At 46.2% G+C, this 22061-nt stretch overlaps 1 protein-coding gene across 1 annotated transcript in view; it reads right to left on the reverse strand.

Annotated features, from left to right (window-relative positions):
• The window catches only part of LOC142796342 (putative sodium-dependent excitatory amino acid transporter glt-3), a 231717-nt gene that overhangs the window by 37459 nt on the left and 172197 nt on the right, over positions 1 to 22061 (reverse strand). Inside the window, exons 5-9 of the mRNA XM_075886703.1 lie at positions 21009 to 21051; positions 19278 to 19326; positions 17440 to 17681; positions 12734 to 12903; positions 9004 to 9198 (exon numbers count right to left, since the gene is read on the reverse strand). Coding sequence (XP_075742818.1) covers positions 9004 to 9198; positions 12734 to 12903; positions 17440 to 17681; positions 19278 to 19326; positions 21009 to 21051 — 699 coding nt within the window. The remainder of the gene's footprint in view (positions 1 to 9003; positions 9199 to 12733; positions 12904 to 17439; positions 17682 to 19277; positions 19327 to 21008; positions 21052 to 22061) is intronic.

Consider the following 22061-nt stretch of genomic DNA (forward strand, 5'->3'; position numbering starts at 1 on the left):
GGTGAGCTTGAGCACGAAGGTCTTGGAACAACTCGCGGGTCCCATGAAGAAGACCCGCAGCGGAGGCTGCCCCGGCGTGGTCTGACGGTGCAGAATCTCGCGCAGCAACTCGTACTGCTTGGGGTTGGTGCTGCGCATCATCGAGACGTACTCTTCTCGTTCCAATATTCCGCGCCGTTTACGTACCGCAGCACACGGCGTACTGACCTCCTTGAGCAGTCAGAGCAGTCGCTCGTTTGGCAGCACGCCCGCGTACACACTAGCAACCGCATCTCGTCGTTCGGGGATTTGCACCCGCGCGCACCCGTCATCTTCATAACATTCTTCTTCTTGCATTGTTCTTTCTTCATCCTCCTCTCTCTCTCGCCTAAGCCGCAGCATCTCGGCGTAGTGGACCTCCACCATTTCTTGGACCAGTGCATCGTCATCCGCCGGGTTGTATTTTTTTCGTTTTACTTCGATCAACTGCTTGTTGTTCTCGTAGATGGACACATACCTATTACCATCCAACACATAAACCGTTTCGCTTCCGAACGGGACGTATAGAAGGAAATTTTTCCGCATATACGACTCTACATCGTCACCGGGGTTGTATCCGTGGTAGTGTATCACAGCCGGCCGTACCCTGAGCACGTAGCGGCAATCACCCTTCGCCGGCCGGTACTTGCTGGCGAAGTCGGCGAGGCATACGTCGTTGAGGGTAGGCGGCCTGGCCTCGTACTTTTGCACGAGGTTCGCTTTCCAGATGTCGGCGGAGCCCGGAGGGAGCGCCTCCAACTCGGCACGCGTTTTGCGTACGCGCACCCGTTCTTCGGGGTAGCACGTTGGGACGTACACCACCTCCCGGCTCTTGTGCGACATGTCCTGTTTGAGCAGAAACCAGGCCACCTCCTGTGCCGACATTTCAATTCCTTTAAGGATGTCCACACGAGCTTGCGGATCACGGCTTCGATGTCGTCGTTGGGATTCGTTTTGAGGATCTCGGCAACGGTGCGTTTGAGGTTGGACATTCCGCGGTCGGACTTATTGACATAGTCCACCACGTAGGAAGCGCACGCGTATTGATCGAGTATTATCTGCATATCCATATTCGAATCCAAGACCCAGCCTATCCACGCGTTGAATGCATTCACAAACTTCTCCGCCGGGGTCCTTCGTTGGAGGACGCAGGGTCGCGAAAGGCCGGCGCGCAGGACATCCATATACTCCTTCTCGGAGTGCAGGCCGAAAGCGCGTAGGAATGAGGCGAGATCCTCAAAGTCGCCGGACTCGAGGTCCTCGTGCATTTCATCATACTTCTTCTTGAGGGCCTTGAGACGCTGACGTTCACGCTCACTCTCCGCATCGTCTCCCTCCGACGCAGGTAGAAACGGCACCATGATCCTCGTTTCATCACTGGGCATGAAGGGCGCCCCGAACCGGCACTTGGTGCGGCTGCGCTTGTAGCACGTGCGGGTGTGCTGATGCGTCTGCGTGCGCGGCCGCCTGAGAAGCGTAGTGTCGAACGTGAAGAGTTCGGCCACCATCTCGAGGGTCTTGGGCATGGCACCTTTTTTACCGGTGAGCTCCTCGTCGGGCGTTTCTTCGAGCCACAGGATCACGTGCACGTGCGCGCTTCCTCTCTGCTGGAACTCCACCCGCTTGAAGTAATCCCGGATCACGTACGGGCGGAACGGCGAGCAGTCTCGGTGGGCGAGCACGTTCATGATGACGTCGAAGATCCTGTTGATGTACATCGCGCAGGCAACAGGGTCTTCATTCATGAGCTCCACGCGCTCCCAAGCCATCATCTCGGACACGGGCCGAGGCTTGCCGTCGGGCCCAACCCGCAGCCGCTCCAGGGTCTCGAGCCGGCGCTCCCAGTGGACCTCAGACGCGGACATGGTCAGGAACGCGTGCGGCTTGCCCAACTGGCGGATCATTGCGTAAAGTTCACTCCTGCGATCCTGCCAGTACTGGACCGTATTTGGAACGCCCCGCATGAATGCGAGGTCGCGGTCCAGCACCTCCTCCAGGAACTTGTTACCGCCACTCTCGAGCTGCTCGCGCGTGGTGGAACCAGTGGTCTTGTTGGTGCGAAACATCATGTTGCTTTCCGCAACGTTGTACCGCATCACCTTCGCGGCCATGTACAAGACGCGCTCCGGCGTTGCTCCACGCCAGTCGGTGCACCGTATCTCGCTCCTGGCCATGGCGAATGGCGTGAAACGCGGACCGATGATCTTGTGAGGCACGCCCATGTATACGTGGGGAAGGCGAGCTCTTCCGCATACGCACCCATGAAGAGCGCCAGTGGGACGCGGTTCTCACCCGGAGCGAGGTGCAGGCTATGCGACTGATCTATCAGCTTGTCAGCGGCAGCGGCATCGTCCAGTTCACCGCTTCGCTCTCCATCATCTCTCATCAAGAGAGCGCGCGGTCGTTGCTCACCCTCATCATTAAAGAAGATCGTCTTTGACATGGCATTGAAGGCAATGGCTAGTTGCACAGGGTCGTCCAAATCTATGTTCTCGAGGACAGTCTCGATGTCATCCGCGTCGTCTCCCCCTGGGCGCGTTCACCTTCACAAACGGCCGCATCATCGTCATCGAAGACACCCAGCCGACTCCAGTCGATGCGCACGCCGCTAGCGACATACAACGGCGCATGCTTCAGGTGCTTCAACCACGCCAAGGTGTTACCGCGCTTCACCAGTCCGCGCCTGTACGTAGCCAGACTCACCAGCCTCCGGTTCACGTGCACGTCTATCGCAACGCCCTAGGGAACCAGCCGCGGAAGACACTCCACCACGCTCGGAACGTCGATGGGCACGTTCACGATCTGTCCCTTAATGCCGTACTGACCGTTGCGCCGCGTGAGCCGCCTGATGCTCATGAAGGGGAGTCGTGGCGAGATGAGGCGCTCTTCCAGCGGGTTCAGATCGGGGAGGTTCGCGGGACGAGGCGGGTACGCGTAGCCGTGGCTCTTGCTCAACGGCGGAACCCGCCCGGCCAGCAGGGACTCTCGGCAAGACGCACACACCCGGAACGCACCGAAGGGAGCCAGCCGCGAGTCTTGCGCATCCATGTCGTCGCATCGGTGTTCGCCTGACCGTCTTCCGAACTCGTTCCAAAGAACCCGCAGCGCGTTCAACCTGTTGGTCTCGTTCTTCACGCCGGAAATGTAGCTCAGGTTGTTATCGAACCACAGCCGGTCACACATGGCGCAGCTGTGACCGAAGCTGCGATCCACAAAGTCGCGTTTGAAACGCGTGTCCGGACGAGCAAAGTCCAGGGCTCACACCCTCTCCTGCGTGGCACGTTCACTGGCTCGAACTGCTTCGAGAACGTCCACTCGCCGTTGACGATTGCGAGCGGCGTCTTGACGCCGGCCTTCATCGCCGTTCTCCACCTGACGCTTGCGTTGTCGTTCAGCTTCATGGGCCACGTTCGCGGCTTGATGCTGACGCCTCATCTCGGCCTCGCGAGCGCGCAGTTCACCATCCGCTGCACGCTTCGCCCGCTTGACCTCGGCCTCGCGAGCGCGAAGTTCGGCATCCTCTGCATGCTTCGCCCGTTTGTCCTCGGCCTCGCGAGCACGCAGTTCGGCATCCGCTGCACGCTTCGCCCACTTGCACTCGGCCTCGCGAGCACGCAGTTCGGCATCCGCTGCACGCTTCGCCCGCTTACGTTTGGTCTCACGAGCCCTTCGCAGCGCCGCTTTGTCTTCCAACGTCGGCGAAACCACCGCGGTACCGTCACCTCCAACGACGGGTGCAGTGCTGGCATTCGATTGTGCTGCATTCGTTGTTGATGGTAGCGTTGCCTCCGGGACATCCATCGCACGACCCGCTTTCGACGGGAGACTGAGAGAGAAGGCGGGCGCGCGAGAGAGAGGGGTGCGCGCGCAGCTGCAGCGGGCGAGAGCGGACGAGCGAGCGAAGGGGGAGAGGCACGCGCGCAGCGGCGTTAAAGATATAAGGCGCGTTACTGACACCGATATCAGCGTCGCGTCCGTGGCTTATTCGGTAGAGCGTCGCGCTGCGGCCCGCCAAGTCCTCTTTCTTTTAAAGATAGAGAGAAGACTGCGGACGCCGCCGACGGCGGTGGATGGTTTGGGGTCGCTTATAAAGTGTATTCACACTTAAAAAGACGAATATATTGGAGATCATACTAATGATTTCCATTCGGCACATCTTGAAAAGCCACATCATACTAAAGAGACTAATAAACAAAGCTGTGACCCACACTGGCGCTGATGTATACGCTCAATAATATGTCATTGTAAAAACTGAATAGCATACGCATGTAATAAGCATACAATAAAACTAGAAATGAAAGGTAAAGAGAACAGTAAAAGAAAAGGGAACTAGTAGATGAAGGGTGTGGGGAAAGTTCGATGGCTTATTCAAATACAACGTTGCCATGATTCTGATAATGAGTCGAGGTACAACTAGTGTGGTGATACAAAAGAGCCCACATGCTGTGAGCAAGTAATCTGAGCTAGGAGCGAATTTAATAGGTCTACGTTTGAAAGAAAAAAATGGGCACTCGTGTCTTCCCACAGGGGGAATACAAATAAATGCGTCATAGAGTGGAGAGGGGGTTAGCATGAGAATGCTGCGTAATTGGGCCTTGCTTGGGAATGCTTAATTAGTATTTTGTCTTTATTATTCTTATTTATTGAACGAGGGAGAACCAAAGGGAGTGAGTGTACAGTTAAAGTGTGTCTTTATTGCTTGGTGCCATCGTTGTGCTGGACGGAGAGGAGACGCCCTTGAATGAGTACCGTACGCGTGCCCCGCCGCCTATATGCACACCGCCCGCGTTTCGGGAAGACGAGACGGGGCACGATACGAGCCAATAGTGTGCATTGGGGGTGTGGACAGCGCCGAGGCCGGAGCGTAACATCGTGAGACAAATATTTGCCCAGCATTAAAAAAAACTCACACTGTATCCACAGAGTAAATGATAAGTGGTGACAAGTGTCAGTCCGTCTGTCTGTCCCTCTGTCCGTCCGTGGGTATGTCTGTCTGTTCACCCGTCTGTTCACTCCAGTCACACTGGAGCACGATTTGAACGGATGAATAGAAGGAAGCTTCACCTCACTCATCATTTCCTGCGTGGGTTTGCTGCGAATAGACCTTTTCAAGCACACTAGCGCCGCCAACGGGCGCGCAATCGCTTACGGAAAAATTTGGTATGCCGCAGCAGCCATGGCGACGAGCGCGCGGGCCTCACGCTTAAACTTGACGTTTGCACCATGCCAGCGCTTCTGAGCTCAAATGAACTCGGTAAGGTTGAATATACTACTGCGTGATTCGCACACCAACTTCAGTGTTTGGCTGGGATGGTCTGTCTACGATTTGCACGTGTCTCCCTGTTTGACCAGCTGAGCGGCTCAAAAGAGTCAGTTTATTATTAGTATCCTTTTGCGTCAGTCTGCCTTCAGCATATAAGAAAAACAGTATAACTTTGTTCTCAAAAAGGTGCAAGTACTGTCCATAAAGTCGTGAATTCATTAAGGATTATTGTCTTTTGACACTGCTTATATGTAAATTGTACGATTCTGGTATCTTTAAAGAGTGCTTTAGAGATAAACGCACAAGAATGCAAACTCGAGCGACTTAGCATGGGTTTATCTTGACTGAATAGCGCCAAAGAGAGTTCCTTTCCTTCGTCCTCGTCCCGTGGGCGCTGTTAAACCAAGATGAAAATAGGCGCAATTTCGTGAAATGAAATGCATTCACTGGACCACTGCGCGTCGCTCGCAGCTTCCACACCTACACACTTCCCTGGGCACTGTAACTGCAGGTTGGAATGAAGCCTACAAGGCAAAAAAAAAGAAGTAGGACAAGGAAAGAGATACACACACCGGAAATACCCATTCATGACTGAATGGTTATCGCACGTGTTAACAAACATACGTAAAAATGGGTGTTCATCGCGCATGTCACAAAAAGGTGCAAAAGGACTAACCACTGGGCGTGTTTACAGTTAATTATAAAGTTCCATTTCTTGTGTTGTAGCGATAGTGAGAGTTGATCGACTTTAACAAAGTGCGGTGTTTTATATAACATACGTCTCCGAGATTTCTCGCGTGGTCTGGCTAGGGGGACTGTGCAAGATTACCAGGCCTTCAAAGGTGAAATTGCATGACTGAAAAAGCGAGGTGGGGTGAAATGGCTCCAATCAAAAAATTTTGATGCTCTCCGAGGCGCGTGTTCTTACAAAACCACTTTGACCGATGTATATATGTGAACAAAAGGGGAATTGACTCGCTTGCTGGATTTCGAGCTGACCGGTCGTGCGCTCGCGCGCTCCGCGCGCTTGCGATCTCCCGCGTCAGCGTGGCTCTGGCCGACTGGACTCGCCCTACGTCATCTCCTGCCGCCGACGACCTTCCACCTCCGACGACAGTGCAGCTCTGATTTACTGGACTTGTTCTACGCCATCCACCGACGCCGAAAGGAGCTCTCGCAGGTGCGCCCCGTCCTCGGACTCCAGTGACCGTGCTCCATCTTTCCTATCTCTTCTATCCCCTCGATTTGTCCTCGCTCGCTGTGGCTTACCACACGTCTCTTCTTCTCTTCTCCTTCTTCGGCTTTCCCACATCTTTACTCCTATCCTTTTTATCCCTCCTCACCCCCATCCCTCGTGAGCTACTGTGGCGGTGTCGCTCTTTGAAGCAGACAATAACGGGGCTCGCTTTTCTCTTCTTTTCTCTTTTCATAGCCACTCCGAAAAGGGGAATTCGGCTAGCAACTCTTGCACACAAAATAATTGATAGAGCAGTTGGCCTGCCTTTCAACGTACTTTTGTTTGCTCACTGCAGACCCCTGCGATCTTTAGCGTGCACTATGGAAGAAATGTTAGTAAGCATATCGCACGGAAAACACAACCCTTACCGCGTATCGCTTCCCAACTTTCTTCCAGGCGGCGCAGAGCTCATGCATAGAATAACTGCAATATTTCTTGTCTCTTTGTCTGTGAAGGGCATCCTGATTAATATTTGTTTGCAGTGCGAATGAGTTGCTTACAAACATATGCATTTTGATATGTGCAGGCCGCCGCGCATTCTTGCAGCTGAAAATTATTGCTCATGTAATGTGCGTAAGATTCTGTTTGTTTTTTTTATGCCGGGCGTAAGTACAACATCATCATTATTACTTCTTGAACAATATTGGAATGCACCGACGCAAAATTCAATAGTGCAAGGTCTAACTCAAGATGTAGAATGTACTGCCAGCAAACATGCTCCCCAGACTTATAAGAAACCGCAAATTATTAGAGCAAGGCCCCTCACACGTGAATACTAGTTCCACTCCTTCGTATTTAAAAACCATTAGAACGTGTTTATTTTCACTTTTTTTCAGCACGTGCCTTCTCCATAAAAAAGAGCGCTTTACGGGCAGTTTGTCGTTGAATAACTATCAATTCGTGTTCCCGCTCACATTACTCACTATAGCATGTTTTGACCACATGTATTGGTACGCGAGAACTCGCAGGCCGCTCATCTTCTACGTTCAATGTACACCCATCCAGTGATACCCACTCTGACTGCGTTATTCATTCCCCATTTCATGCTTAGATAAACATGCAGGTGTGTTTGAACCCTCTTCAACAAGCGGCGGCTTGTTTTTTTTTTTTCGTTTTATGCTCGCACGTCGCCAATGAGCAGCGGACGGAGGAACAACCACGGTTCTCTCAGCGTACCCACTTTTCCTATAGTGCTCCGCGTGCCCGCGGAGCGGTGTGGGATTGCTTGAAAATGGTATAATTCTTACAATAACAGCACCATATATTCTCGTTATTCGTCAACACTTTAAAAACTATCAACGCAATCTAGTGATATTATTTGCAATGACATATACACCTAACGCAATCTAGTGATCTTAACAACAGGTGGCTACATAGACACTACCTACGAATGTTGGAGAGCATGGCCCCCATCCTAAGGAGCTTCGCCCAAAAAAAGTGTGTTGCAACGCGATAAACTTAGCGTAATACATGTAACATGGTTGGTTCTACTGAAACAACGACCGAGGGGCCCCAAGTTTTTTTTAAACTGGTTAACATTGTCATGTTGTTATAAACAGAAAAAAAATTTCAAATAATTTACCTTCCTCCAGCGAACCACTGTATGTATGCCTGCCTCTGTACGAAGCGTGGTTACGCGGTGATGTCCTTGAGAAGAATGTCTTCTTGGCCTAGTTGATATTTTGGTATCTGTATCCAATTCTGCTGCTAGTAAAAAACGCACATTGCATATACGAACACAATGACGTGGCTGGCACTTCCTCATGCTCCCTTAGCCAAGCGTGGTCCTTTAATTAGTGGGCTACACGTAGACGGTTGTTGTTGCCACCTCTATTCCAAGTGGAGTATATGTATATTTTTAAGTGCGCTTAGTTTAATTCAAGAGGGCTGGATTGTAAAAATAGAAACCAATCTCGGCCAAGTCAACGTCTTCGTGTTTGTCGCGTGTCTACTGTTTACTAGCGGCAGAACGCATTACTATTCGCGGTCACACCTGGAATACTTTGTGTATATGAACCTGAAAGATGTGCTTTGAAATTTTTCTAAAGCGAGGCAGAAATATCTTTTATGCGAGTTCTAATCTGGTTTGGTTATTCTAACGTAGGTCTAATAGGAACCTTGTAAGCTATTCATTTCAATGAGGGCCAATGTTTCCTCAGTTTTCTTCGTAAAAGTGCAAGTTGTTTAAACGCTGTGGCACAAATTTTTTCTATACGTAGGTCCTACTTAAGTCTTTTTGTTATGGTAATACGTAAGTACTTTAGCATGCTTATTCCGACAAGAAAACGATGTGAAGCTGCTACTAAAGGACACGCAGTCACTTTGAGCACTTCGAAGTCGGCACTTGCACCAATAGTACTTTCTTTCCTATTTTTTGTTGAATTCGGTGCCCGTAAAGCGTTGTCTACAAATCAGACTAATTGTGCACATACACAAAAAAGCATTTTGAACCTCTTAATGCTTGCTCTTGTTGCAAATTGCTTACCCAATGGTGATATACTGAAGAACACCAAGTGACATCGCATCCTTTTGGGCAAAGAATATAAGTGTAATGGTCAGGTAAATAGTAGTGCCATCCATGTTCACAGTGGAGCCGACAGGACCAAGGAACCTGGCCATTCGCGGATCCATCTGCAGTCCTTCTTCTAGCGCAACTATCAAAGAAGGCACCGTTTGTGAGCTGGGAATGAAACCAGACGGACAAATCAATATCACGGACCATGTAATATTGTTACATATATCCAATCTTTGTGTACATAAGAAAAGAGACGACAAGGACTTGAAGAAGTACCGGCAGATCAGCTTGCTCTTCGTTGTATACAATCTATTTACAAAGGTAATCGCTAACACATTTAGGGCAACATTATAATTCGATCAACCAAAGAAACAAGCAGGATTTGGAACAGGCTACTCCACAGTCAACGACAATCATACTATCAATCAGGTAATAGAGAAATGCTCAGACGGCAGCCAACCTTATACACAGCTTTCATACATTATGAGAAGGAACTTGATTAAGTAGAAATATCAGCAGTATTGTAGGCACTGCTGAATCCGGGCGTTGACGAAGCCTATATGAACATCTTGGAAGAAATCTACAGAGAATCAACTGCTACCATAGTGCTTCCTAAAGAAAGCAACGGAACACAAATGAAAGAAGGTGTGAGGCAGGGGGATACAATCTTCCTACTGCTATTGACCACGAGCTTACAGGAGGTTTTAAGAGGCCTAGAATGGCAAGAGTTAGGGGTATGAGTTAATGATGAGTACCTTATTATTCTGCGCTTCGCCGATGACACTGTATTGCTGAGAAACTATGGAGACGAACTTCAACTCATGATTACGTAGTTAGACAAGGAGAGCACAAAGGTAGGACTAAACATTTATTTAGAAAAAACAAAAGTCTTGTACAACATCCTCCGAAGAGAACAACGCTTCGAGATCGCTAATAGCGCACTAGAAGTTTTAGATGATTATGTTTACCGCCCCGCCGTGGTGTTCTAGTGGCAAAGATACTCGGCTGCTGACGCACAGGTCACGGGATAAAATACCGGCTTCGGGGGCTGCATATTCGATGGAAGCGGAAATGCTGTAAGCCCACGTGCTCAGATTTTGGTGCACTGTGAAAAACCCCAGGTGGTCGAAATTTCCGGAGCCCTCCACTACGGCGTCTCTCATATACATATGGTGGTTTTGGGACGTTAAACCCCAAACAATTGCAAAAATTTGCCTACTGAAAACGGGTAGCAACCACGGAGCAAAACCACGAGATTGAAGTAACTAAAAGAATAAAAATGAGGTGGAACACATTTGGCAAGCACTCTCAAATAATGACAGGCAGATTGCCACTATTCCTCAAGAGGAAGGTATATAACAGCTGCATCTTACCGGTACTAAGCTATGTAGCAGAAACCTGCAGGCTTACAAAGATGGTTCTGCCTAAAGTGAGGACACGCATCGAGCAATGAAGAGGAAAGTTGTAGGTTTAACTTTAAGAGGCAAAAAGAGAGCAGAGTGGATCAGAGAACACACCGATGTTAAGGATATCAGAGTAAAAATCAAGAAGATGAAATGGACATGGGACGGGCATGTAGCGAGTAGCCAGGATAACCACCGGTCATCAAGGGTTACTGACTGGAATCCCAGAGAAGGCAAGCGAATTAGTAAAAGGCAGAAAGTTAGGTAGACCGATGAGATTAAGAAGTTTGCGCTTTTAAAATGGCAGCAGCAAGCATAGGACCAAGTTGATTGGCGGAACATGAAAGAAGAAATTGTTCTGCAGTAGACGTAGTTAGGCTGATGATGATGATATCGCACCTTTCGATTTCATCATGGATCGAATAACTGAAACTCAGGCTTACCGGACGCCTATTTGAAAATTTACCAGCAGGCACAGAAGTTGATATCTATACATATGTTACCAGAACGACAGATGTACAGATGTTAACAGAAGTACACAAGTCAACAAACTCATCAGTCAATATATAAAGCAAAACAAATGAGCTGATTGCTATTTTCGTCAGTGAAGTGATCAAATAATCATAATTATATTGCGCAGCCGGAAAGGTACGCAAGTATAAACTTTTAGTTCGAAATATTAAGAATATGTCCCACATTTGTCCTCATGTTGCTGGCAACATGATTTAATTTCAGGAGAGAATGTGCTATCAAGAGGAAATATACAAGTTTTTCAATGAAAGGTTACGCGATTCCCGCAATGAGTTGTCTATTGCTGTCAATGGCACGCCTGTGGTGTCCTGTTGACATTTGCTCGCAAGGTACGGATACAACGTGACTGTTGGCCCGCCGCAGTGGTCCAGTGGCTAAGGTGCTTGGCTGCTGACTCGCAGGTCACTGGATCAAATCCAGGCTGTGGCGGCTGCATTGTCGATGGAGGGGGAAATGCTGTAGGCCCGTGCACTCAGATTTGGATGCACGTTAAAGGACCCTAGGTGGTCGAAAGTTCCGGAGGCCTCCACTACGGCGTCTCTCATCATCATTTGCTGATTTTGGGATGTTAAATCCTTCAAATCAAATCAAATCAACCACGTGACTGTTGATTTCATTACATGGAGATGTATACGACACACCATATTGGCGATAAGCACACTTTACTCCTTTTGGGTCACTTCTGTGTAAAGAGCCCATTCGTTTCCTAATTTTGTGTGACCAGCCAACTTCTCGTGTTATCACTGTCTTGCGCCGGTTGCACTATGTTGTCTCACAATGTTGCCAATATTTTAATAGTTTTTTATATGAGCGCGAAAAAACAGTTTTATCTGGGGCTAACGTCACCACACGTGATAACGTTGAAATCTTGAATGCCACGTCTTCAAACTTTAACTCGCTTTTCCTCAGGTAAGATTGTCAGTAACCCACTTCTGTTATTACACTTTCGCTGGAGTTAGAGTGTTGCCTACTTTTCTACGCAAAAGTCCCCCCATGATGCGCCCGACATTTAGGAACCCTGTTTTGCATTTTTCACCGTGAAAATCCGATGGCACTTTCATTGGTATCACTTCACTGACTTCTCGGCTTTCAGTGACTTCTTTCTGTTGGCTTTCTGAGCGCAGCTTTGTTTGAATGTGATATGTTGGCACGAAGATTCACATAACATGAATGCATCGTAAAGGTGCATTGCACGATCATTTGCTTCAAAACCAATCATGCCTTCATACAGAAACTTTCTCTTGTTCAGATGGTTTATTCACGTTCTTTCTATTGAAATTTTTTACACTGGCATACAATTAATAGTTATTGCTCTCATTGAAACAGGAACGGCTTTGGAACCATGACTGCACTTGCACAAATGATGTGTAGACACAGCGTTTCTTCGTCAACACCTAAATGATTTGTTCGTAGCGCAACAAAAATGTTTTGAAACACGAACAAGGAGAATGCGACCCACACATGGTCTCCCGCCTTTCGAACAAACGTACTTGAACCACCTTTTTGTGCTAAGGATAAATCATTGTCTACCAACTAGCGCGATCATGCACATGTCTTAATATATGCCCATGGTACATTATGCACGCACACGTTGTGATAGCAAATAGCATTATACACTAACAAATGTCTTTCCTCAATTTGCATAACGTTTCTATTTTTTCCTCTAAACATCCTGCTCGCTTTTACAGAGCTTTTATTCAGCCTTTATGAATCCACTCACATAAAAAAGTGCATGTATGCACTTTGGGCGTCTACTTAGCGCTTACCTGGAGGCTAGCCCTAAAGCCATGGATATCGGTTGTATCATGTTTCTAAAAAAAGAACCCAGTTTTCCTTTCGTAATCGCCAGGTATAGTCCTGGTAGCACAACAAGTCCGTGAAGAATGGTTGCCGCCAGGAATGTAATTATATATAATGATAGGTCCCCCGTAAGAATCTGTTGTAAACAGATGCAGTGGATCATTATGAAACTCGAAAGTTGTGCTTGGTGCATTTATTGAGCCAATTCAAGTTTGTTGACAAAAAAAAACACTACTGAGAAGAAAAATAGCGATGAAGGTCTTTTTTTTTTACCCAGCATGCCACCAATATTCACCATGTCTCATTGCTTCTATTGCAGCGAGTAAACGCTGCTAAATTACATCATACAAAGTTATTGTAACCTTGTAATAGGTATGTGTTGTAAAATGGCTGTTGCAAATGTGACTAACTCAATCACGATGTTCGTAGACTTCATCATATTGTTACAAAATAGTATTGTTACTTGTAAAACAAGCTAATTATTTGGGATGTTTTGTTGTTTTTGTTATATTTGTGCTTACGTTCTTACTGCGACTGAATCATGTCATATGTCAATAATATAACTGGTGATTATATGCTTACATATTAGTGAATATTCCCCTATTTGTCGTGTATGTTCAAAAGTGCATTTAAGCCTAGGCGAATAGTGCGCAAAGTGGTCACGAAGATGCACCGCGAGTTAACTTGAGCAAAAGTGAAGGTGACCACGGGCTCGAATACGAGTTGACCAGGCATGCATGCGGAAGGAAAAAAAAACTGCAGGAGGTTGCAGGAGATGTGCGCCCGAAGTGTCGCGAAAGGGTGGTGCTTAGAATCCCTTGAGCTAGACCTGGGTAGAAGGATCACGGTTGCCCGCACTACTGAGTGTCTGGTGGACGTAACAGGAGGAGTTAAACTGATTCGCCTAAGCTGAAGTCTTGACATGAATTTTTTTAGTAATGATTCTTCCCTGAATTTTCCGTATGTCCAGAGAAACAGCGCTGCTATTTATTAATATTGGTGCTCAAGACATTGTGCTGACTTCAAATTTTACCTTATATAAGTGGTACCTGTAGTACATGATAGTACGTGGCCACATACTGACATTGACTGCCCAACATATTTCTGCTATGTCAGCACCCGTTTTCTTGCGCAATTATTCAAGTTTACTCACAGTGAAATGACATTCCATGTTTTTAACGCCACCGCTCGCAGAGCATAGCAGGAAATCATGCAGTACTAAAAGGGCAAGAAGATGACAACAGAGCTGTCACTATGGATTTGTACAGTTTCTGGGGCAATTACAGAGTACATTTGGTAGAAAATGGCAGCAGCACAGTGAAGTTTGAACGATAGAATAAGATATGGAAAGATCAGAATATAGCAGGCCGCAACCCTTTGATTAGAGAATAGCCTCTTGGAATGTTTATCTGCACGCGAAATAGCTTTGTCTAGCCTCTGTAACGCTGTCTCTCCTTGCAAACGAGCTGGGCGGCCGGGTGTTGGCGTGGTGCCAAGTAGGTCATGCCACTGCGGCGCGTTGACGTCACGCTTCTTTTGGAGTTCGTGCTGACTTCACTCTTTCCCTCGCCTGCCACGAGCTCACTGCGGCACCCGCAGCTGCCGCCTCAATTCTTCGCCCACAAAACCTGCCACAACCACCACTCGCTACACCATCAACTCGTCCGTTCATGTGCAATAAACATGACGCGCGCCTAACGTACGCGTTGAAACATGCCTGTACGTGTTACCTACGAGACCTACTCCAGCCATCGCTGCAAACGAATCTTCCAGCACTCACCGCAGACCTCTCGCGTCAGGGCTGTTCCATTCATGACGCCACCCATGCGCAACGTCGCTGCTTCGCATCCCATCAAGGTTCCGTTCGGGGAGATGGTCCAAGTTTTTTCTTTTATTTAAATGAATTGCCTTACTTTGCCTTATTTATTTGAATTGCCTTACTTATTTGAATGAATTGCGCTTACTTCTTTTAACGCTTCGTAACTTCATTCAACCAAATGTAGCAGGACAGTTAAGCAATAACTTGTACTTATACTCGATATTTATGAATATGTATTACTTTGTGTTCTATCCTGCGAGCTTTTGTTTTGTCTCTGTGGGTATAATACGCAGGTATATAAAAATCAATATTTTTAGATGAATCGCATTGGGTTCAAGTATTCACAAAGCTTATGGGCCATCAGTGTATTACTTTTAGGAGTAGAAATAGTGCGTTTTTACGTGCTGATATGCCATTCCGAGATTGACATAGAGCATGTATAGATGGGGTGTTGTTCTTATAGATGCCGATTTCACAACCCACGAGGTGCTTAAGTTGTTTCTAAACTCCTGCTTACGCCTTTTATTGTAACTAGTTCGTTCAGGTATTTTTCTTGACCGTACATTATTGCATACATCTAGAAATGTCTGTACATGCAGATGAATGAACGAAGGAAGAAAGTTTATTTGCCCATTCTTTTTGCGAAAGTTGACGCCGTTCAAAACCAAGAGATAATAAACTGTAAGAAACAATACGATATCTTAGATGTAGTAATCATGATATAAACGTGAGGAAGTTACAGAGTAGGAAAATGCAACTTGCTGCCGCGAGAGACCGAATCTGCCAACTTGAAATAACTCGCCTTACAGTCTACAAGCTGCGTGGTGGTGGGGTACTACACCTTTCAGAACGACGAATAAAGGCATTGTGGACGCTTCCTCACTGCACAAAATTATGATAATCTATGACGTTGTGGGCACCATGCATGTGTGGTTTTAATGGTTGGTCAAACAATAATAACTGGTAGGTTGGGTTTCTTTAAGTATTGTCGCAGATAAACCAGCCAAAGGAGTGTTCCCACTCGACGTGCGGTCGAGCGTTGCTGACGGTGGAGAGGGCAAAGCAAGAGAGAACTGTGTTGCAAGCGGGTGGCCGCTGCGGCGAACATGCTGTGCTTAAGGGAGAGAGTGACGTCAACTCTTACCGTTGAGAAAAGCATTTGAACACCTGCGGTGAGGGGAACGCGTTGCGGCGCGTTCATATGGACGCACGTACGTACGGCGTTACACACGTGAGTCAAATAGTTGCTTCACACACACACACACAAAAGAAAACGAGCCCTCACACTTTCTTGATACATAACAAGGTATTCTTTTTGAGGCTCAGGCTATTCAGGAAGTAAAAGGTGGGTTATTGGTCAGCTGTCTGTTCCTGAAAGCATCCCGTAATACATGTCTTCAGCTGGCTGAAAGGCGTTCAATATTCCTATGCTTAAGGGTGGCGCTCATTAACACTCCCAAGGTTCGATATGAATAAGAGCAAAAAAATGGATAGGTGGACAACCAGCGTAGGTAGCTCAATCAATAGAGCGTTAGACGCGCGAAGCTAAATTTGCAGATTGCCTCTCTACCGGCGGAAAGCCATCTTTTTCCCTTTATATTTCTTCATTTTATACTTTATTACTACGTATAGCATCCTTTATACTTTGCTTGACTTGAAAGACTGTTAGTCCTGATTGAAGTTGCACACACTCAAAATTTGCATCAGCTTTTTTTTTGCAAATGCAATGTGTGGAGAGCTACAGTGCCTATTTAGTAGCCGTAATTACTTTCGTATTCGTTTGTCTAAATTTTATTTCGTGATAATACAAATATGTAACATATTTGTATTATCAGAAATACAAATATTAGCCGCAAACTACGAGCACCCGATGCGTAAGTGACGCGTGAAAGCTCGTTGTTTAGTTTGTGCACTTTCCACGTGCACCATTGATGTTTCACTGCCGACTATTTCGAGTATAATAGCACTGCCTTACTTATTAAAGTAAATCTGCTGCAGTAAGCACTCCGGCAAGGCAACAAGGTTGACGGGCGAATGCCGTGTCTTGGTGGAGCCAAAATGAGGCCAACAAAATAGATAACGCCGGCGTGTATTTGGTGCTCAAGCTACAAACCACTGATGCAGCTACAAACTGCTAAAAACCGCCACAAACTGAAGTGCCGCACGCGTGGGCGCTGGCGTAGGTCCCAGGAGCCCGCACCATGCTGTTTCTCTCCATTAGTGACGACTTTTGAAAGCGCGGATGATGAGTAACAGTGTTGAGTATGGACTTGTTTATATTATCTTTTCGCGTGACTATTGATGCGCTATGTTTAGGTTTAAGTTAGAAATTTGTTACCGTACTGAATAAATCATGATTATGGATGATGCTCGTCCCAATGGATAATTACCTTTAGGCGCCAACGTGACTGTCTCAACATCAAACGGTGCTATAGCTATGAAACGCCCATAGAAATTGCACCAACTCCCCTTATATCACTACACAATGGGCAGGACTTTTATAAAGACAAGTTTCACTTTTGTGTTATACCGATTTATATGAGAGAGGAATCAGCCATGTATTTTTTACGTTTTCAATTGAGTTGTTCAGAATCTTGCTGCTGCACTTTGCTTATTATAAAACTCCTGTTTAATACTTCTAGCACAGTTCATCATAAAAAATCAAAAAGAACATTAGCCTCAACTATATTTTGATGGTGAAAGTGTGGCATACGAATAATTTCTTAAACTGTGCAAGGAGGGTGTTGGGTACGACTCGCACCATGTGAAATTGTGTTTTAAATTCGCTTGATAAAACTGACGAGTCCGTCTAAGAGTACCACAAAGGAATTACCTCAAAACCCAAACACTTACTTGTAGGTCTCTTGTTCGGAGTACAAGCGCCATAGTAATTGAGCATAGCCCGACGGGCGCGAACCACATAAGCATATGCGTGGCGGTGACGAGAGTGTTGCTCAAGCTTACGAATACGTTGAGAACGACACTTTGTTCTTGTCTAGACGCTGAAAGGACAAGGCCCAGAATAACGCTGAAACTCAGCAAACCCAGCTGGTTTGTGATCCGGAGAGTGTAAGATCCGATTCGATGATCTGCACCTGTACAAATACGCACCTTTATCAATACCGTACATTTAGGCCCACCTGACATTCACAAGTTTGTCATATACGTCATACAAGGTCTTGGGATATTTTTACGCAGTGTACCTACTCTTCTCTTTTTATTAGGGACGCATTGCGTCTTTACATAATGTAACATCATTAGTACTGCATTGCTACATAAGAATTGTTAGTTTCAATTTGTTCTTATAAAACATATAAACAGGCTTCAATCTAGTTCTGTACACTTTGCTAATAACAACAACAGAGGCTTTAGAGTAGAGTATAGAGAACGTTCTTTGCACCAATAAATACCTGGCGCCTTCATACCACACACTGATCTACAAATTAGAACGCCAGGTGAAAAAAAACGAAAAAGCTGTCCTTCCGATATAACATGGCTGATCACCCAGTGGCGCTATCATATGCCATAATTTCAAGCTAGTGATTCTGGGCCATGCATAACTTACTTTTTAGAGGCGGTGAAATTTCCTTAGGCTGCAAGTAACCCAGTGCATCTCCCAAATGAGTTATGCCACAACTGTTACATCACGCAATGCGAAGGCTTGTTTTGCACGTAATTCGAAAAGTGCCCTTTATCGTGATCGCTGTACGTGCGTGATAGCCGTCCGTAATGAGCTAGGCTACAATGAGGGTTACTCTAGCCGGTCAAGTTTGCTACGATTGTTCAATTTGCAAGGGAGTAAAAAAATGGCAGAATATCCAAGGAGTGAATGATGGAGAGTGGGGCGAAGCATCCGTCCGTCTATTCGTTCTTGCTACCGTCTGTCCAGGCGTGCGTCTGTGTGCCGCCCGTGCGTCCATCCGCCCGTCTGTGCGTACGTCTGTTCGTGCGTCTGCTCGTCTATTTGTGCCTCCGTCCCTGGGTTCGTCCATGCATCCGCTCCTGCGTCCGCCCACGCATCCATCTGTCCGTGCAGCCATCCGTGTGGCCGTCCCTGCATATGTCTGTGTGTCTGTTCGTCCACCTATTCAACACTCCAAGTACCACCATCTCGCATCTTTTCATCATATATTAATCATATAGAAGCACCGCACTCCAGCAAATATTCCAAGGACAGAACGAGAGGAGGCACACGCACACTTTGTTGCAGCTTGCGCTTCGTGTCTACTTTCCACCTTTAACCACCTCGAGTTCATGGTATATACTACTTCACTGTAACTTCACTGTATTCTTGGCACTGCAACCCAATGCTCGCTAAACCTTTCTAAAACCAAGGAGGTTACGCCCAGCGAGTATAACGTAGCAACCCTTTCTTGTCAGATAGTGCTCAATGTACATGACAATGGCTGCTAAGGGGGAATGAGAGACAGGTGAAATCGGCTTTTAGTTAACGCGCACGCTGCCAATTTTTTATTGTTCAACAACGCACAGAAGAAATCTCCCACCGGCACCACCTTAGGGGTCGAAATGTAAGACTGGTTTCACAACACTACTACGACTGCGAGGGACGAACGGGTGCCGTTATAAGGAGCTTCGCCCGTAAAAGCCTCCGTCAAGTTATATTAGGCTACGCACAAAGGGTGAGGCAGCTACAGCACACGTTCTAGATTCTTTATGAGATGTCCACCTACTTTGTTTTTCGACGTTTGCACTTCTGTAGGACTCATCCAGAAGAAATGTCTGAAAAAAGTATCAAAGAAAATATCAGCACTCTCGACTATAACCCTATGTACGCATTGCACACATAAATGTTCTCAGTTTACAATGGGCGTCTCGTAACTTCTCTAGGGCTTGCTTCTATTTAGGTATGAAATATTGTTTCTCCGCGTACATAAGTGAAGAAACGCACCCGTAAAACCTAGGGCTGACGTCATGTCCTAGAACCTATCATGCATGATAGGCGCATCAAAACGCTTTTCTTTTAGAAGCAATTTTATTTATCTACCTTTCAAGACCTCATACTGATAACGATAGAAAGAAGCAAAGGTTTTTATTATAAACAGAAAAATAATGAACCCTTTTTTCAGGGGCATCAGTGCTTCTACTAAAGAATGTTCTTTTGCATTATTCATAGAAGAATGCTATCTGACAAACGTTTCTAGTGATTGTTTACAAGCTTACATACCAGACTGGTCATTCAAACCACGATATTTAAACATATACTACCATTGGCATCAAACAACAGCAGCAGCGGTAGATGTGACCATAGTGACAGTCGGGCTTATTTAATAAAGCTGCGGAGTGTGATTATAGGCCCTCGATCTTGCGAGACCATCACTGGGAACAGGACCGTTAGAACGTTCAATATTTAGACCAATTAACGGAAATATAGTTTAATGAGTATGATTACTCAAGCAGTTAAAAGACGTAAACAGGGATAATCATTGTACTGGTGCTGGGTATTGCATTTTTTTCTGTAATAAAATATTCGGTAATAACAAGGAATATGACGCCGTATTTCTAGTTCACAGGTATGGAACAGGAAACATTGTTGACCAAAATCGCATAAATGAAAGGGCACAAAGTATTGTCATAAAATTAAGCATTTCGCATAGAGTGGAAACAGTTGAGGATTCAAAGACCAGCGTCTAGCCATAATGACGTGGTTGAACGATTACTTAGAAATGTTGAAATAGCGATGCACAAGGTGTGCAGCTAATACACCACTTTGTTGTAGATTTGAATGCGAAGGAATGAAAAAAAGAACAAGATAGAAGTCAGGGAGGTCAACCAGGCATATGCCCAGTTTCCTAATCTACACTGGGTAAGTAGGAAAAGGGAGTATAGAGGTGAGAGAGAGAAGAATGAGAAGAGAAAGAGAGAAGAAAATAGTCAGTACATGGGCTGACGTGCATGCAGCAGTGGTACTGTCAAAAAATCAAAGGTCTTCACATAATTCCGTTTTTCTCAGAAAGCGCAAGAGGGCTTTGATTGCCTTGTGAGCCGGCAAAAGACGAGGACTTTGCTTGAGCACCTCCGGCAGCGGGAGTGGCCGATAACAGAGTAGCAACCAATAGAAAAGGGAAGATACCATAGGTAGAAACCGTATGAAGGCATTAGCAATACAGAAGAGATGTCTGCATGATTCGCCAGAAGAAATAAACTGTTCATAAGGGCCACAAGTTCTTGAAGTACAAAAACAGTAGATGAGCATATCAAAGCAATAACAACGTAACGTACGGAAAGACTAGGTTCCGCGCATCATTATCAAGTACTTTTTATGTTATTGTGCATACTGTACAAGTGCTATACAAGCGCTTCACACGTATAAATATAGGGTGTGTTCTTATCAAAAGCTGAGAAATAAAAACGTGGAAAGATATACGGTGCGCCATTTCTTTGAACAGACTGGCGTAACTTACCGTTTCCATGTGGGCTCTCATTATGTTAGATGGATACAGATTCCTGCGAGAGGGAAATTAGAATAACCTTTGGTACGCTGGCTACAAAAAGCACTTTGCGTGTATTGCCTATCGCTGGTTTGGGGTGTTTTTGATTTGTACGGTTATTGCGTACCAGTCAGCGATGTTTTGCGAATACAAGTTTAACCTTCAGGAGAAGAAGCATAATTACCAATGTCCCCCAGCGTCTTTAATTGTCATTGTATTGCTGCAGCTTTAAAATGGGCGCCGTAAATTTTTGGGCTCCGATGAATTTGTGTCTGCATCACTTCACTTGTGTTCAGCATTTACCTCACTATTTATGAGATTAAGCACCTTGTCGAGAGTTCGCCCAAAACGCCGTAGGCCACGAAGGTTGACAACTCCAAAGTAGCTACCATTTGTAACTTAGGAGCTTCATTTGACCCTTCCTTGGCATAATGCGACTGGGGACTCCTTTTTGAATGCCTTATCTGTTGATGAAGAGTGGTCCACACACTCTTTTTATTGTGATAAAAAAGAGAATTGGTTTAACGCTATGCCTTATATAAAGAAATAAAGAATACACTTAGTGGAAGCAAGCTTCTCTGTCAAAGAAATTGTTATTATGCATCTTGGCTCGCCTTTCCACACGCCGTGAATCAGCAAGCGCTAGACGCCAACACTGCGCGCAAAACCCCGTTCTACGACTCGCGCCCTCGGTGTCACCCAAATGTAGGGCAGATCAAGTGTTTTGCAGCTCATGATTATCGACCACGAAAAAAAGGTCATGTATATCCTGACGAGTATGATATACACCAAATTATTATCACGTATTTACCTGCAGCTTTGCCAGTCAAACGCTTTCGCGGTGTTCTGCCAATTTTATAAACATCTCAGTTATAGAGAACAGTGCTACGACACCATTACCGGGACATGCGTGTCATAATGCACATAAGATACATGACGCTGTTCTCACAATATGACCTGTCATTTGTGTACGCTTTACACTCATTTCATGACTTGCCAAATTTGGTAATTAAGAGCTTACTCAAA

The sequence above is a fragment of the Rhipicephalus microplus genome, chromosome 2 (assembly GCF_043290135.1).
Source record: "Rhipicephalus microplus isolate Deutch F79 chromosome 2, USDA_Rmic, whole genome shotgun sequence".
Taxonomy (NCBI): domain Eukaryota; kingdom Metazoa; phylum Arthropoda; class Arachnida; order Ixodida; family Ixodidae; genus Rhipicephalus; species Rhipicephalus microplus.